Source organism: Leuciscus leuciscus, assembly GCF_965113295.1.
Source record: "Leuciscus leuciscus genome assembly, chromosome: 1".
NCBI classification, from domain to species: domain Eukaryota; kingdom Metazoa; phylum Chordata; class Actinopteri; order Cypriniformes; family Leuciscidae; genus Leuciscus; species Leuciscus leuciscus.
The window spans coordinates 35,037,911-35,056,570 of NC_138725.1; the positions used below are offsets into that span (position 1 = coordinate 35,037,911).

Genomic DNA, 18,660 nt, shown 5'->3' on the forward strand with positions numbered 1-18,660 from the left:
GTTTGTTTCAAATAATACTGACGTCATTTTTGCAATTGTTCAAAATGACGTATAAATGACTTAACATAATTAGATATAATTTCACACAATTACAATGCATTGAAGGTTGAAGAATTTAAGATATGATTCATAATTATATTATAATTTTTCAATTTTAGAAATTGCGATTAATCGTGCTGCCCTATTTGGTAACAAATTGAAGAGCTTACATAAATGCTATGTATTTTAGGTTAAGAAAAATATTGTTACATTATTATTGAATGTGACTATTGAAGTTTTATTGTTATGGTTATTTAAATTTTCTATATTAAAAAATTATAGTAAAAAAATGGCGTTTATTAAGGATTAACTTTAAAGTTTGAATGTAATTTATACATTTTTATAATGTAAATATGTGCACATCACGTTTTAGTAAATAGCCTATGGGTGATTCTGCAGTAAACCACATCACATGAACCCAGGAAGGCTGCTGTCTGATTGACGGCCGCTGTTCCAATCGAACGCCAGGGACCGCTGAGCTCTGTCCAATCAGATCGCGCGTCGCCCCGGTGGGCGGGGTTTCGTGGGCTGGTCTAAAGGGCCGCTCCGTTGCGCTCGGATTTCAGCTGGTCCGGGCGGAGTCCATGCGGGATAAACGACTTACACGAATTCAGTCCAGCTGAAGGGTTTCTACCGCGGTTTAGCGAGCACAATACCCGCGCAACATGACTACGACGACCACTTTCACAGGCATGGAGCCCGGTGCCAAAAACAGCTCCAGGTAAATGGATTTAAACGGGTTTGTTGCGTTCGCCAGGCAGACAAAAGAAGAGCTCTAGGTGATGATGATGATGATGATGATGATGGTGGGCTGATGGATGGATTCATCCTCCAATACGCGAGTGCAAATGAAGCTAATCAACCTTAATATGTGGATTTTAATGGATTTAGCTTGATCCACATTTCCATTTGATCTGAATTCACCCAGACTGTCTGCCACCACCACCATCATCATCATCCTCTTCCTCCTGCCCATGAAGACCCATATCCACCCATATTCTGATGTGAGATCCAGTCCTGGCACATTATACCCAGGTTTGACGTGTATTTGGTCTGATGTCTGGTGTTTTGCTGGCCAAACTTCACCCATTATACAGGAATTGGGTTGGCAGGCTGCCACTGCATCTCAAACTGGGAGATTTGCTTTAAAGTTTTGTTTGCATTGTGCATTGCTTTATGATTTCATGAATGGATGCTTTCTCTGCTGCTTATTTCTTTCTTTTTTTCTATTATTTTTTTTTTTCTATCTGTTTAATCTCAGTCATCTGACTATTGAGTGTATCCTCGAGCTCTGGCCCAAAAATACACGCTCCATTGTCCTTAAAAGGTTTCTGATACTAGGCTTGGAACAGATGCATTGAATGTCTTCCAACCAGTGGAAGATTTGCAAGTCCGGCCAAAGGACTGTGTGATCCAGACTAACTCATTTTTATTCTTTTTTAGGTGTGTTTGTGTGTCCAGAAATGATATCACTGTAACTTTCAAGCGAGCGAGGGAGGGATGGAGATGCATTCTGGCATTTGCATGTCAAAAAATGTTGCAGTGGCTTTTGTTGCACTGAAGCGAGGTTGCTTTTAAATGAGGATTCTGGCATTGTCTAGTTTCTAGACATCCTTGGTGCAACATGTTGCCACCCTGACTGCTCATTTCCCTGTAAAATCCAAGTGATTTTCCCCATTTTTCCTCTCTAAATCCTGTGTGTCTGGGGTTTCCCTCAGCAGGATGGCCAGAAATGTAGGTCAAGCCGAGAGCAGGCGTGTTTATTGGTCAGTCGGTCTGATTTAGTGATGTTTTCAGCATGTATCTTGGGCTTGAGGAAGGATTTTTAATGGCATGTGTGTGTCCTGTGCCGGTTGGGTGGGGTCTCGAGCGACGCGGCCTTCTTCTCCTTCTCCTGCTAAAGTCCCCTGATCTGATCCCAAAGCTTTAGTCTGGTTAAGGCATTAGCTGTTTAACCAGTGCCTCCAGACGGCGCTGGATGGTTTTCTAATCTCCGCACCGTCGATTCCTTTGACAAAGGGAGCAGAAAGTTGCGTGTGGACGAGGCGAGAGCCTGACAGCTGCCGTCGGGTGTCAGCTGGTCTCCAGGAGGAGGTTTTCTTAAGCATTGATTAGGGCTTCCCTCAGAAACATCAATCACAGGGCCACTGCTTTTCATCCGGGCTTCGCTGACACCCGCCCTCGTGTCTTTTTAATGATTCAACATATGTGCTGAATGAAAACCATCCAACGATGGAATCTGCACTTGTTGTGAGCAGATGAGCTGGACTAGTCAGCTGTGTGTGTGTGTGTGTGTGTGTGTCCAGTTTAGGGGTGGGCAGTATGATTTAAAAAATCCATTGTGTGAGTTGCTTTCTATCAGTGTAACCAGTTTACATCACAAAATATTCATTTATGCTCCCTAAGTGGTGCATATTTTTAATAACCATCTGGTAATTCTTGTGGAGCTCAAACCGCAAGGTCATGCGTTCAATTACCAGGAAATGGATGAACCGATCAAATGTACATCTTCTATTAAAAGCATATGCCATGTGCAAATATATTTTGCATAATCCAACGAACTAAATGCTCATGTGATTTTTGACTTCATTGACTATAAAGCATGTTTTATTGAACTGTCCTGCTTTAAATTATATTAGGCAACAGTTTTATATATATAAAAAATAAAGAATTTATGGTCATTTTAAAGACGTCTGTCAAGGTTTTAGATTTGGTAACAAATTAAAGAGCTTAGCCTATATAATTGCTATTTGAATGTAGCCTAATTGACTATTGAAGTTTTATTGTTATGATTATTTTAATATTCTTGGCTGTTTCTGAGTTTGTCATTAAAAATATCCTTGTGCTTCTGATATTTCGTTAAATAATGTAATGTAAGTGTGATGTTAGACTAATGAAAACTCTGTTTCTATTGAAAAAAAAATGCAATATTAACCACCAACTTGCATTATTGCTCGTCAAACATAAACGACTGACACGCCCCTGCATTGAATTTTCGCGTGTTGCTTCATTGTTCTCGCATGTAAACAACACAAACTGGACAATTCTACTGGTATCATGCTATTCAACTCTCCACTGTTGACATATTTTGCACAGTAAGTCATAATGTCCAGTGCTTCTTCTAATAGTGTGTTTCCTTTATGCCCCATTGAGTGTCCTGAGGCCGAGTGTGTATGTGAGATTGATTAGTTGACTTGCGTGTCGTTCTTCTGACCGATGTCTCGTAGGGTGTTGCGTCCCCCTGGCGGAGCCTCTAATATCTCCTTCGGCACCGATGAGGAGAAGCCTGCGCGCAAAAACAAGATGGCCTCCAGTATCTTTGCTGAACCTGACGACCCTCACGCCCACCGGAGGAACAACCCGCCAGGTACCACACACACACACACACACACACACACACACACACACACACACACATCTGGTTCAGATTCTGCTTCTGGTCAGATCTGGGCTTGGCTAGCTTTTAAAGCTTGCGTTATCTGAAACCAGCATGGCATTAATGCCGGCCTTGTATGTTTTTAATTCATGTCTGTATATCTGATATTACATGAACGTCTAATTGACCGTCCAAAAGTTTGGGGTCTGTAAAATTTCTGTACAGTTTTTGAACCGTTCTCTCCTACTCACCAAGACTGCATTTTATTAGATCAGAAATACAGTAGAAACTGTAATATTGTGAAATATTCTATTGTAATCTATTTTAGAATGTTATTTATTCCTGTGATCAAAGGAATAAGAAAGCAATGTTTTTTGATTTTGTTGTATTTTGCAGTTTGTGTGTTAGTCCGTTTGTATAAATGTGTCCCTGTTGTTTCATTTGTAGGTCAGGTCAGTTTGGCTCTCACACACATTCAGTTATTGGAGTCTAGTTGTGTTCTGTTGACCTCTTTTACAGGCCTGAACATTTGATCTGATTATTTGGACTTTTGTTTTCTTTTTTCTTTTTATGATTTGATTCATTAAAATATTTGGGGAAAACTATTTTTCATGGCCCTCATTTCTCAACTGCCTGGTCGCTCACATGACCACAAGTGTGTCAGCATACTGTTAGCATGATGTCATTTCCTGGACTGATATCCTGACTGTCCAGTGATTCAGGAAGTGACTCACGATGTAGAGAATGTTAGTGTGTGACATCATGATTAAGCATCCATTACAGGACGGTCTGCTTTACACAGAGAAGTGCGTATTAATAAATATACCTGCATTCAAAAACTCAGATGGAAAATTTCAATTTCAGTGGGAATGTTTCCCAATATATGTCTTGGAGTAGCATGTCATTAGTTTAGCAACATGTCCAACTCTTGAGTTGTTTCCCCCATGTGCTTCACATGCTGCTCCAGATCCGTCACTTATGTGGGATGTTGCCTTAGAAGGGAGTCGCCTATGTAGACAGCGAGGCGGCTCTGGGCTGTTTGGATGTTGGGAGTTTGACAGCATCTTTATTGTCTGAAGAGGAACGTGTATTTGCATGCAGGAGCGTTTTGAATGCAGTCGTACGATTAGCCCTGCACAAGCTCATATACGGATAAACGCTCGTATCGGGATAATCTGAGCTTTTGATTCAGCGCTAATGCTTCAGCCGGGCAGGTGCCGTTCCTATATCTGTTTATTCTCTCTGAAGGCCTTTGTTGGCTCTCTCTCCTGTGGGGTTTTGGATCCCGCTGCAGCGTTTGCTGCGTCTGGTTATTTTACAGCTGTAACTCGGGGAGGAAAACTGAAAATTCTGTAGCAAGCAACTAGATATTCATAAGCTGATTATTGGTGCCCCAAAAAACCTCTCTGAATAGCTTTTAAAGATTTAAGACCTGTGAACTTCATGTCTTAAAGGGCTAGATCACCCAACAATGTGAATTCTGTTCTAAACCCACACGACTTTTGTTCATCTTTGAAACAAAAATGATGTTTTTAATGAAATCTGAGAGATCTGTCTTTCCACTGAACGTCTATTTTCTGACAGTTCAGAACATTCATAAAGAGATCATAACTTATTTTAATAGAATTTCCCTTTTCAAATGAAATCAGACAATGTTTTTATTCAGAAAATATATTAATGACATTTTTAAAAAGGTTTCTCCTGGAATTTGAATTTCTATCACTTATTAAATGGAATATTTTTTTTGTATTTCTATCATTTTACTAAATTGAAAGATTCTATGTAATTTTTATGATTACTGTTGTTATTGGTATATATTTAGTACATTCTTGTATATTGATTTAAGACAAAATTGTTAAATTATTGTAAACAATTGATTGAAGTGATCTTGTAATCCGAATAATTTTTTTAAAATTGAAATACTGCTGATTGCAATGAATAAAGCCATTGCTGCTGATATGGTGTTAAATCATAAAAACTAATGCATATGAATCTAGCAGTTTAATACAAGTCTTCTGAAGAGACCGGATGGCTATATATGATGAACAGATTTAATTAATGCTTTTATTCTCAATAATTTTGGTCATTGAACAGAAGCTCAAACATGCTTGACTTCATTAACAATATCGTTTTTAGTTTTTTTGAAGATGAAAGTCTTGTGTTTGGAACGACACGAGTGAGTAATTGGTGATTTTGAATTTTTGGTTGAACAAACTCTTTATGGTCTTGAAACTTGACTTGTAAATGGCTTTGTTTCCCGGTCGAACTTTTGCAGACTGATTTTAGTTGTGTAAAGCATCTGGTCAGATACATTTTTTGGGGGAAACGTGGCTTTTAAAAAAAAAAAAATATATATATATTTGATTGATTTTACACAAACAACAAACAAACAAGCCCAGGTATTACCAACATACAAAACAAAACAGGGGGAAATTATTCACACACACAAATTGCACATCACATGTTACATCACATAACCTACATTATTGTTTACAACAAAACACATACATAAAAAAATAAATTAAAAAAAAGGAAATTTCAAAAGAATTTGACTTATTGGTGAAGACAAAATGTGGTCTCCCATCCTGCAGCAAACCAGCAAGATCACCAGGAAGGTAGTCAAGAAAAGGTTGCCAAGCATTATAAAACAAATTGGTATTGCCCCTTAATATGGCACTGAGGCATTCCAGAGGAAAAACCTTAAATATTTCTCTGTACCACTGTGTGACCGAGGGAGGTTTTTCCTCAATCCACTGGAACAAAACACAACGCCTTGCTAGAAGTAAGAGTTTACCCATTACGTGGCTTTTTTATGATGTGCACCGTGTATCACTCGGTCCGTGTCGGATGTGTGGATTTTCTCTCATAGTCTTGCTCTGATTGAATGAGCTTCTCTCCTGTCTGACAGGAAGTGTGTTGTGTTGGCCAGAGGTGCCGGACAGGAAGTGTTGGGTTGGCCAGAGGTGCCTGACAGGACATTGTTGTTATTGTCCATTGTATTTTGGAATGGTTTCGATTTTTATTTGTTTTTTTGTTTCAGCTAATGGATTGTAACAGGCGGTTCCAGAAGTAAAAATCACATTCACATTTTTGTCCATTAAGGCAAGACACTACAGGTGAATGGGGTCAACATTTAAGTAATTGATATCAGCATAGTACCTTCTCAGTTGATTCATCACAGTACATTAAAGGGATACTTCACCGATTAGCATTAAGCTTTGTATCAGTAGAAACCCGGTAGTATTTTCGAATGACCGTGCTTCCCTCCCTCATGTCCCCCTGAGACGAGAGATTTCTGTATCGTGTGTCTGGGAAAAAAACCTCAGATGACGCAAAAATCGTCATTTTGCGTCATCGGAGGCTTTTTTGTCCAGAGGCGAGAGACTACAGCCAGTAGGAGGAGCTCGTTCCGCATGTGTCCAACCCGCCCATAGGGGGAGCTCACGATAAAACGGCGTCTTTTCAGTTTCGAGTCGACTAGTTGCCTATTTGTATCAATTCTTCCGACATTGCCCTCTGTAACCGGTAGGCGTGGCTTGGGAGTGGCCTCGTAAGGCAGCGAAGCAAGTGCATTCTGGGAGTTGTCTTTCATCCACATGAGCCAAAAATACATTTTCTGGCTTTTCTCAGTCTAGAAGGCACCAACTTCTAAAATAATTTCACATTTTTACAACATAAATGACCCCAGTTTAAATGCACATTCATCTTTCCAGCGGTGAAATATCCCTTCAAGACATTTGATTTGTGTTACACACGATTTCTGAAATGTGACATTTAAATATGCACTGATTTTCCTATTTGATTCCAGAAGATTTATCTGAACATTAGATGAAGCCAGATTCAAAGTTCTTGTTTGATTTTGTTGACACATTATAGTTAAAAGGTTTTTTACAGAAGGGATTTTTGATATCGCTTCATAAATCAGAAAATACTGTCAACAGCCAGAAAAACACATATTTTTCATCGTTTTTAGGAATAACATGTTATATATACACATTGTGAATGGTATATGAATAAACCCCTCAGTAAAAACCTTCAGAATATAGATAGGAATAAAACTGTAAAGTTTGGTGTATATAAGTGATGCTGAAGTGGAGAAAAAAACTTTGAAGATGTGTATTATTGAAATCTACAGACGCAAATAGATAAAGTGCAATAAAATAAACACTTAAATCTGTCTTCTGGATGTTTTCTGGCCACTAGTCTGAAAGTAGTGGTTATGGAAGTGGTTATTTTTTTTAATAATAATGTATAAAACGTTCCAGACAGACTGAGCATGAGAACTGTCACTCAGATCATAAATAATGCAAAATTGTCTTATCTGTCGTTAAACAGCATTTATTTTTTAAATGTAAACTCTAGAAATAAATCCATCCAAATCGACTTTTTAAATGGCAAACATGTTGAAGATTAGGAGAGAGTCTGTCGGTTCAGTAAACAAGCAGTTCTTCCCTATTCTCCATTGACATCCAGTCAAACATGGCCTCGTCTCCCTGCCAGTGCTTGTGTGTAGCACTAGTCTTTGTCTTTTTTTCTTTTCTTTTTTTTTCTTGCTAACCTTGGAAGGCTTGTCTCAGTAGTACTCCTGTTGAAAACTTCACTTCCCATAATCCTACAGGATGGCTGTTACCATGGAAACAGGAATCACTGCAAAATGGCTCGGCAGTGACCGGACACTCCCATGAAACGCTGTGAATGATGTAATCGAGTCCGTTTCCCTACAGCCTCAAACAACTTGTGAATATTTTGAAAAACTTAAGATATATTTTTATGCTTGTAACTAAATTAGCAGTGTTATTTTGTATTGTTTATTTGGTTACATTATTCACAGTGCTCCATGGGTTGAGTAGTTGACTGACTGAAAGCTTTCTTACAGCTTTTTTATTTTATATTTAATTTATTTTTCGTTTTTCTCTTTTTTACTTTTTTACTTTAATCAAAATGTGTGAGATTGTGATTTATGTCAGAGCTGGTTTGGTTGCTGTCTCAGAAACTCTAACTGTCTCCATAGACAGAAACACTTCCTGTGTGTGTGTGTGTGACTGTTGAACTCGTTTAAAGTTCATAATCACTCCATTGACACACAATAGGATGCTGCAGTTGTGAGACTCTAATAGACACAGTCAAACAAAAAGTTCTTTGTTTGCATTTCAACACATGAGAAGCGAACTGTGATTCTCCTAGATGTGTTTAGCACTTTGACCTCAGGGTCGCGTCACACTCAAAACACTCATGAAAGCCTCGAGGTGTGTGTGTGGATGGATGGAGATTTCTACCACAGTTTTTGCTCATCTAAAATTATTTATATAGATTTATATTTTTCTTTTTCATTTCAAAGTTTAGTAATTTGTGTTTGTAATTTTTATACATTTTTGGGGTTTTATTTTAAATGTCAATATAGGTTACGTTTTTAGTTTATTTTAGTACTTCTAGACTTAAGGCAACATTTATTTATTTCAGTTCATGTTAATTTTTTTTGAAAGTAATGAAAATGTGTTTTTTTTTTTTTATTATTAATGGTTTTAGTTGAGGATGATAATCACCCTGATGTCATCTCTGGTAATAAACATGTCTGTTAATAGCAGCTCATTCACGTCACTGGATGCTCTTTTCACACCCACACAGGGGCGGACTTTACCATTAGGCAAAGGTCGGCAATTGCCTTGGGCCCCGAGCTACCTAGGGGCCCCCAAAATGCCCTATTAATTTATGCTTTTTTAAAATAAATTTTTTATTTATATATTCCTAAAACTCCATTTATGAAAAATGGCATCAAATCATTAGTGTCGCAGACAGGAGGGGGCCCCCCGCCTCACTACATTGGACTATTCCATTATCTCACTTACTGTGCATCTGCGAAAGTGTAAGGCTGTGCCAAAAAACTGACGGAGAAAAATAAGTGATTGACAAACAGAGTGTACAGAGTAGTAGACAGAGTAAAAATGAAGCGAAGCTAGCTACCCAAGCGGTGCTGAAAAAAGGAGGAAGCGGGAGGAAAGCAAAAAAGTCCGTAAAGGTGCGCGGCGCGAAAGATAAACAACACGCAGTAACAGGAGGACTGGGAAATACACAAACAGAGCAAGACGAGTCTAAACGCGAAAATTTTAAGTTTCGAAGTTACCCAAGCGGCTCAAATAAAAGTGAAAAGACTCTGATAAGTATTTGGGAACGCTGCCAAAGATGACACACTTTTTTACGGCTACTGTTGGGGATAACTTACAGATCAGGAACAACAACGTCCAACGCACAGAAAAATCGTGAAGCAAAGAGGACACGGAGATCGACAGACAAAACTGAGAAGTTTACTTATGAATCATGATATTTAAAAAAAATATCAGCTCTCAGATTCTGTCAATTCTATTACGAAATTCAAACAATAAATACCGTTTTGCCGTTTTAATGTGACGTGACAGATTCCTATAGCGGCACGTGAACTGATAATCTCTAGCTAATAGTAAATAAACACGAATTAACAGTGTTGAAAGATACAGTATAACTTACCGAAATGTATATTCCTCATTCATAATATCGATTAATAAGTGTTTTTCAACCGCGGAAAGAGGTAAAACAGCTGGAGAACAATCGTCACATAACATTTACCTCAGGAAAGCCATTTAATTGGCTAGAAAAAAAGAGCTATAGAGAGTATTTGGCTAAATATGTGTACTATATTACTTATTTTAACCTTAAATTATACCAGCCAATAGGGCTTTTTTTTTTTTGAGAAAAAGTAACACCTATCTTGTGAAACATTACCTAATATTTACCCAAATGAGTCAATATTGAATCAAATCACAAGAATTGAATTGAAATGGTGACATTTGTCACAAAAAAAAAAAAAACATAGCTCACCGGAAATTGTACCATGTAAACATTGTAACATGTTTCTGTTTAGGAGTAAAGAAGTGTATGCAGGGTTTAAAGGAAACGTTTTTTTCTCCTCTCTAACTTTTACTCTCTAGCTTTACCTGCCTATCCACCATTCAGTCGGTACATATTTCTTTCGTTCTCTTTTAAAGATTGGATGGGGAGGGGCCCATAGCCTACCTACCTTCGCCTTGGGCCCCCGATTTGCTAAATCCGCCACTGCACCCACATTAAACAAACCAGATGCAAATGTGTGTCTTGTTTATGTCAGCAGCGGATTCAAGAAAACACGGTGTCATGTCATTGTGATGCCATTTAAAACGCTTTGTTTTATGACCCTTGCTACATCAAGCGCTGACCCAAAAGGGCCAAAACCCTACCAGAATTGTCTAAATCAACTTAATGAGCATTTACCATGAATTGCATTGGACAAGCGATTTGGAAAATGTTTAATCTGAGATGAGCGAATAGGAAGATTGTCAGTGAGAAACGCTGCACCTGATATTATTGTAGTTTGAGATGTTGGACGGTAGAGTTTGTTTGGATGCACAGACAAAGGTCATGTCGTGTTGTTGATGATCTGATATATTGATGATCTGATAACCTGTGTGTGTGTGTGTGTGTTCACAGGTGGAGAAGCGACGGGCGTCCTGTGCGGTGAACCCTCGGCTCCTCTGAGACGGTGCCAGCCCGCCATCGTTTATGATAACGGCACTCCCGCCAACAGTCTGGTGAGTTCAAGCGCTAGATTTATGAGTGTGATGTGGATGTAGGTCACCTGAACCTGAACCTGAACCTGTTTGAGGTGTGTTTATATAGTCATTAAGCAGGAGCAAAACAACCGACTGCACATTAATGACAGGGTGTGTTTCTGGAACTCATGTTGACTATGATCTCCACTTTCCTTTCTTCATGCATGTTCCTGCTCTTACTGTGAACAATTCATCAGGACACTTTATTCTGGAGGAAAAAAAAGTCACGATGCAAAAAAAATAAAAACAATATATATAATTCTACAAATAATAATTTTTGAATTGATTTATTTAAAGAATTTATTTAGATTTGTCTTTTAAATAAGTGTGCAATGATTAATCATGTACGATAAGACCAGACACGTTCACGACAGACAGAAAATACATATATATTCTGCAACCCTTTATCTAAATAAATAAAAATTATACAAATAAATCTTTATTGTAAGTGTATTTATTTTGAAGATGGATTGTTTTCTGCAATCCTTCATCTAAAAAAAAAAAATTAATAAAAATAATTCATAATTGTATTGTACATTCTGCAACCCTTTATCTAAATAAACGAATGAAAATAAACAAAATTAATAAAATTATTATTCTAAATGAAATTATATTTAAGAAATACTTTTTGCAACATTTCATCAAAATAAAATAAAGCAATCAAGTACTATAACGCCAACGACATTTGTGACGGGCAGAAAATACATTATCATACTTTATTATAAATGTTTTATCAATTTTATTAAAATAAATGAATAAAAAAAATCAAGTATGCAATGATTAATCAAGTGCTATAAGGCCAGAGACATCGAGACAAACAGAAAATACATGTTTATGATATAGATTTATTTTCATTTATTTCTTTTGTTGAATTCTTTTCTCCAATGTATATATTATTTTTGTACTAGTTGAGACTTAAGACAGACAGGAAATTAATTATCAGTCGTTCATTCATTTAAAATTTACATTTTATTCTCCTTTTTTGTAAAAGGTCTATCAAATGAGCAAATGAGTTTCTGTGCAGTCGACTGTGACTTCGTTCAGAGGGGTTTAAATTATGATCATAACTGTATTTGGTATCACAGTAGTGCTGTAAACTGACTGTATGTGTGTCTAAAATAACACTGTTAGCTGGGTGGGGTACAAATTAACAGCCGCAGGGTCCACACACACACACACACACACACACACACACACACACACACACACACACACACACACACACACACACACACACACACACACACACACACACACACACACACACACAGCTGTTCTCTGGGTCAGTAAAACCGCAGCTCTTTATGTGGATGAACTTCATTCATTTGTCCTTCACTGGAGGAATTTATTACTCATTTTATCCTTTTTTTTTTCTTTTTTTTTAACAAACTGTTGTTTCTATTTTCTGTCTTGTGTGTCTCTGCTCTTTTAGCACATAATTAATTATTGCACACTTTTATTAACATGATCTTTCATCAAAACTCATTGTAACTTAATCTGCCTCTGAAATGTTTTTCAGTTGATGTAATAAATGCAGACAGAAATGATAGAATAATAACTTCCTGATCTATAAAATCAAGTCCTGCTCTTCTTTATTTTCCTACTGTATATTCAGTGTCACTTAGAAATGTCACATTAAAAACGTCATAAATGGCGTTTCATGTTGTCAGGACAGGAGAGACTGTATTAAATACTGAAGCTTGATAAATACTGTCCATGTTTGTTTTATGAAGGCATCTGATCTCAAATCTGCTCTTGTTTTGCAGGATCAAAATGAATACGAGCAAGACAACAATGGTGAGAATCATTTGTAAATCTCAGTGTTTCATTGTGATCTCTCTCTCTGCATGTGTGTCTCCGGTGAAGCGTGACTCACGGTTGCTGAGGTTCTGCATTAGTTCTGGAATGTTCCTCTCCTCCGTTAAACACACACACACACACACACACACACACACACACACACACACACACACACACACACACACACACACACACACACACACACACACACACACACACACACACACACACACACACACACACACACACACACACACACACACACACACACACACACACACACACACACACACACACACACACACACACACACACACACACACACACACACACACACACGTTCCATGACTCCACGTCTGCTGGCCTCCTCTTCAGTCTGGTCTTCTCATTAAGGACAGCTGGAGTAACACTGGTTCTGGATCTCAGATGACGGACGCTCTCGCGGGACAGAATGAGGGAATTACAGTAGAAACCCAAAACGTCTAGAGTTCAGGACAGAATCACGTTTTCAAGGTCACATGCTGATTTGATGTGCTTTCATCATGTGTTGGCACGAGTGTTTTTCTTCTTTCTTTTTTTAAAGCAAATGGTCAGTGAAAAGAAGTGCTTAACCTTCAGAAAATGATGATCAACAAACTCAAGAGGTCAAACTAAAAATGAGCTTTTATTTTACATTAAAGGGATACTCCACCGAAAAATGAAAATTCTGTCATCATATATTCACCCTCATGTTGTTTCAAACCTGTTTGAATTTCTTTCTTTTGCTGAACAGAAAGGAAGATATTTAGAAGAATGTCAGTAACCAGACAGTTTTAGATACCATTGACTTCCATAGTAGGAAAAAAATATACTATGGAAGTCAATGAGACCAGAAACTGTCTGGTTACTGACATTCTTCTAAATATCTTCCTTTCTGTTCAGCAGAAGAAAGAAATTCATACAGGTTTGAAACAACATGAGGGTGAGTATATGATGACAGAATTTTCATTTTTCGGTGGAGTATCCCTTTAATTTAGAGGACATCTAAATACAGTTTTAAACTTTCATTTGTTTTTTCCCCCTCTTTTAAATGTTCTACAGATAGATTTAAAATTTGTGTAAAATATTATTTTTATTAAATGTTAAAAGTTTATAAATGTAATAACTTATATTATTATTAAACGTAGTAACTTTTTGAATTTAATATATTTTGTTTAATATTTTATATAGTCATTTTTATTTGTAATCTTATTTTACAATATGACGTCTACTACTACTAATAATAATAATAATATACATAATAATATTATGATGTAATAAAATTATGTAAATAAGATTAAAAATAAATATTATATAAAATGTTAATAAACTAAACAAACTAAATTCAAAAAGTTAATACATTTAATAATGAAATAAGTTATTACATTTATAAACTGAACATTTAATAATAATTATAATTATAATATTTATATAATATAAATTACTACATTTATAAACTTTGAACATTTTAATTACATTTTAAAGGTTTTTAAAACTAGGAAATAGATGAAACATGCTAGCAGTAATAGCAAGGTCGCAGATTTTATATAAATGACACTCACTCTGTAGTGACTAATGTTGGTTTATAGTTTACTAATTAATACAAATTTGTTTAAATTGATTTTTTTATTTCAATGAATATTAATAATTCAGTAGATATTTGTCTAAAACTAGGAACTTTTTTCATGCTGGGTTAATGGCCATATACTGTAGCTCTCACTACAAACACAGGCTTTGTGCCTCTAATGTGTTTGTGTGTCCTGTGATGGTAAGAGAATCAGTATTCACGGCATGTTAGTGGTTGATCTGGGTTCATATAACGAGTGTTTGTTTACCAGTCCTGCTCTAGTCTTCATGTTCAGCCGTTAGTCAATGCTCATCGTGAAAATATGATCCTCTTCTGGGGTCTTTTACGTCTGCTGGGTTTGGCTTTTTACCAGCTAACACGTTTGCATACTATCTGACTTCAGCTCCTCTAACTAATGTTTGGATTCTGATAAAACATTTGCTCAGTCATTTTCATTCGATAATGCTCTATAAAAACTAAACTTTAACCTGCAAGATTCTCTTCAGCCGGTTGTGTTTCTACAGTCAGTTTTCTTTCAGGTCAGTTTATGCAAATGTCCACTATATATTGCAGTTTGTACTTGTTGCATTATGAATTGAGCTAACACATTTCTGGACACAATATATGGATTTATAAATGCATTTGCAGTCATAAAGTTGTGTAGAGTGTATTTCAGGCCTTACCGGTGGATGCTTTCCCTCTGATGGTATGAATCATTTTGTGAGATGTTTCCGAGTCTCACTTTACTGAATGCTTAAACACTTAGATGAACTTCCTGTTTACGTTTCCATCACCATAAAATGCAAATATACCGATCTTTAAACCCATTACAGACTCGGTCCTGATGAGTTGAGTGAGTTTGTGAATGTTGATCCAGTCGTTGATGGTACTGATCCAGTTTTGCTTTGACATCCATAGATGGATATCAATAAAAAATACAAATACAGTCTTTCTGGAGCAGTGCTTCTCAACTGGCTTTGCTTCTGGACCCAGACTTCACCCAAACCATTTTAGTTCTGAGGTGTCAAGACTAAATGCTTACTCAAAATCAAACATTGAAATGCATGACATGGTTTTTTATATTATTTATTTTTTTAGTGTTCCTTTTAATGTTAGTGGAGTTTTTTTTTTACACGCTCACACACGCAAATATATATGTGGAAAAACTATTTTCAACCTTCATTCTGAGCCACTGTGAAATTTAAGGCTTGTCAGTAAACGGCCACTGTTATAATTGGTTAATGTCAATGCATAGGAAACCGTACTAACGCCCACTCGCTATTGAACGAGTAAGTGTTTTGAAAACATTATCCAGTTAAAACTGTCATGTATGGACAGATCATTATGAAATCATTTACTTGTGGTTTGTGATTCAGCTGCTGTAAGATCCAATCCAGTCACTGTTTCATCTTTCAACAAAAGTTTATTTGCAAACTCTCCATTACACTGTGACTCGTTTACAAATCAAAATGCCCCGAACAAACATAGTCCTCCGACCTGATCCGGGACGCCATTAAAATGAATCATCCACTTGTTTCCGATGCTGGGATCCTTCTTGAAGTCTCTACAGAGACACAAACAAACTGTTTAAACTGGTTCTTTCACTCTTCCATTGGTCCTGTTGTCGACAGACTCAAGTGTCAGAAACTGAACGCACATCTGTAAACTGAATCGGTGTAGACAGCGTCAGTGATTATAATGGATTTATTTGCTTTTGACGCAACGCTCACATCCAGTGTAGGCAAATCTCCACCTTGGAATTATTATAAGATTCTCTCTGCATTCTGAGCAGTTTTGAGATATTGAGCTTCAAAGTGTTTGCATTTCGTACTACTTTGTAGATTGACCCTTTTTGTTTTCTAAAAAAATAATTGTCACAGAATAAGAATATGTAAATGACTGACAAAATTTTGCACAAGTGTCAGATAGAACCTTATAATTCCATTTAGCGACTAAACGCCAGTGGACTAAACGCTATGGTGTGATGTTTAACTATTGGTCTGGAGGCAGTCATATGCAAATGTGTTTGCCCTGGTGATGTCACAGATCCCACAATATCAAAACGAGCCATTTTTGGAGCTTGGTCCTATAAATGTTCTGCTTATAATGAGGATGTTTTAAGCTATTAAACTTACAGGGTTTTTTAATAGTACAAAGACATTTTATATGTGAATTTATTTCTTATGTCGCAATCTCTTTAACTCTTTCCCCACCATTGACAGATTTTTCCTGCTTTCTGTATTTTCACTGTTATATGGAAGGGGGCGCTATTACACATCTTCTGAAAGAGTACTGAATCTCCTGAGCAAAACACATGTGAAGAAGCAGAAATGAGCGATCTCATATGTAAGCAGATGTATATGTAAAATAATGCGATCATCAACATTAAACGGCATATAAATCAAATATGCCTAATGTTACTGAATGAAATGTCGACCCAGGACGAGCTATAGGATTATGAAGCTTTGGGGATGTTGATGAACTCGATCTAATACATTTGTATCAGGTTCAAAACGATGATCAAATCATAGAGTAGACGTAGTCTCTGAAGAAAACACAATTTTCTCGGCTTTTTTGCTCAAATGTTGCTTTTTTAAATTTTTTATATAACTTACCCACATTCAAGTGTTGATAAAAGACTGCATTTAGATAGAATAAAACAGATTTTTGTTTTAAAGCAGAGGCTCTGTTTTTTTCTTTTGATGTATTGCATGTTCAGATATGCCGTGAAACTTGTGAAAATTATAAATTTCTGCCGCTGGCTGGCAACGTTTTTCAAAAACTCTGGCGGGGAAAGAGTTAATGAGAAATGGCCAAACCCATTGATATGCAGAGTTATTAAACTGAATAGGACACTTGCTTTAAATGCAGATTATGGGGGAACATGGTTTATGAATTATTGGCAGCATGAAACGTTCTAATGTCATATGCATATTTTCCTTGTTTTCCTTTGTGTAGTTTTATTAACTGTTTCTGAAGACGAGGGAAGGTCACACAAACATGTCCATGTTGCATCTTCATAATTTACCAAGCGACATGACTTTTCAGGCAAATATTATAGTTTGAGTTTAAGCCAGCATGTGGTGAGTTGTGAAACCCTGTCACAAACAGCAGAGGGAGTAGTAGAGCTCCACTCGAGTCCTAACCGTTGTCCATCTGTGTTTGTTCTCCAGACGAGGTGGTGCCGGAGCAGAAAGAGGAGTCCAGCCAGCCTTCTGCCCCGTCTGCTGCCGCCCCGTCTGCTGCCAACCCGTCCGGCCGGAGGAACCCACCCGGGGGCAAATCCAGCCTGATCCTGGGCTGAAACGGCCTGAAACTGAACTATCTTCGCTCTTTCTGTCTGTTTTCTTTTTTAAAAAAGGAATTCCCCTTCCTCTTCACTCTACTTGTGAGCCATGGAAATTTTTTGTCCTCCACCGTCTTTTCATTTTTTCTATTGCAAAAACAAAAAAAGAAAAGGATCGTTGACAGAAGCACTTTATGTAAGAGGTCCGTTTCAGCCGCTCCTGCAGGAATAATGGCATGAGAGATTCAGATCGACTTTTAATCTGCCCTGGTGTAAATCATTTAAGGAAAAAGGACAACAAAAAAAAAGATTTGTTGCGCAAAATTTCTAAGTACAAATAAAGATTGATATGAATTTCACTGTGTTTGTGTTTGCTTGGAGTGTTATTGTCAAAACAAAACGGCTACTTGCTTGTTTAGTAAAATGTCAGTATGAGGTTACATTTATTTACCTTTTGATATATTACAATCAATTTAGCTTTGTAAATGTGCATTTTGCAACCTTAAAAAAAGGTACATGTCTGCTGAAGTTTTGGTATGCGTTTTAAACCAACATAATTTAGCATTGTTCAATGTGGAAATGCATGACTGAGTCTTAAGTCCACACTAGGGATGTGACGATTACCGGTTTAACTATAAACTACGATAAAATGCACTGACGGTTAGTATTATCGTTTAAAATTGAATCATCATTAAAACTGTTTGATTATCGAGATTTTAAAAACTCACTGTAAATCCTGTCCAGCCAGCAACAGGCTGACGCAGGCGCAGTGCGCAATGTTGTTGGTTTTTTTTTTTTTATTCGAGAAGGGAAGGGCGGAAGGCAGATTAATGTTTTAAATCTTACATGATCACAAAAATATTAAACTCGGTAAACAAATCAACTCTGATTTCATTTTCAATACAATCGAAAACGGAGACGCAAGACGGCAAGTTGTATTTGAATGAAACGAGAG

General features: G+C 37.0%; 1 protein-coding gene and 1 long non-coding RNA gene across 2 annotated transcripts; one reads left to right on the forward strand and one right to left on the reverse strand.

Annotated features, from left to right (window-relative positions):
* Positions 1 to 574: 574 nt before the first annotated feature.
* Positions 575 to 18,064, forward strand: jpt1b (Jupiter microtubule associated homolog 1b). Its single transcript, XM_082164997.1, has 5 exons — positions 575 to 760; positions 3,267 to 3,406; positions 10,913 to 11,013; positions 12,801 to 12,831; positions 17,593 to 18,064. Exons 1-5 carry the CDS (start codon positions 705 to 707, stop codon positions 17,721 to 17,723), a joined length of 459 nt encoding a protein of 152 aa, XP_082021123.1. The 5' UTR covers positions 575 to 704; the 3' UTR covers positions 17,724 to 18,064.
* On the reverse strand, positions 14,464 to 17,586 carry LOC309495389. Its single transcript, XR_014204650.1, has 2 exons — positions 17,153 to 17,586; positions 14,464 to 16,450 (listed from the first exon to the last, which is right to left on the reverse strand). It is a non-coding gene; the product is annotated as an uncharacterized lncRNA (long non-coding RNA).
* Positions 18,065 to 18,660: the final 596 nt, after the last annotated feature.

Bases quoted from the DNA above. Each gene is read 5' to 3' on its own strand.
- jpt1b (XM_082164997.1), top strand. From the start codon at position 705: ATGACTACGACGACCACTTTCACAGGCATGGAGCCCGGTGCCAAAAAC. The intron at 761-3,266 runs GTAAATGGATTT...GATGTCTCGTAG, and splicing joins GGTGCCAAAAACAGCTCCAG to GGTGTTGCGTCCCCCTGGCG. The intron at 11,014-12,800 runs GTGAGTTCAAGC...CTTGTTTTGCAG, and splicing joins GCACTCCCGCCAACAGTCTG to GATCAAAATGAATACGAGCA.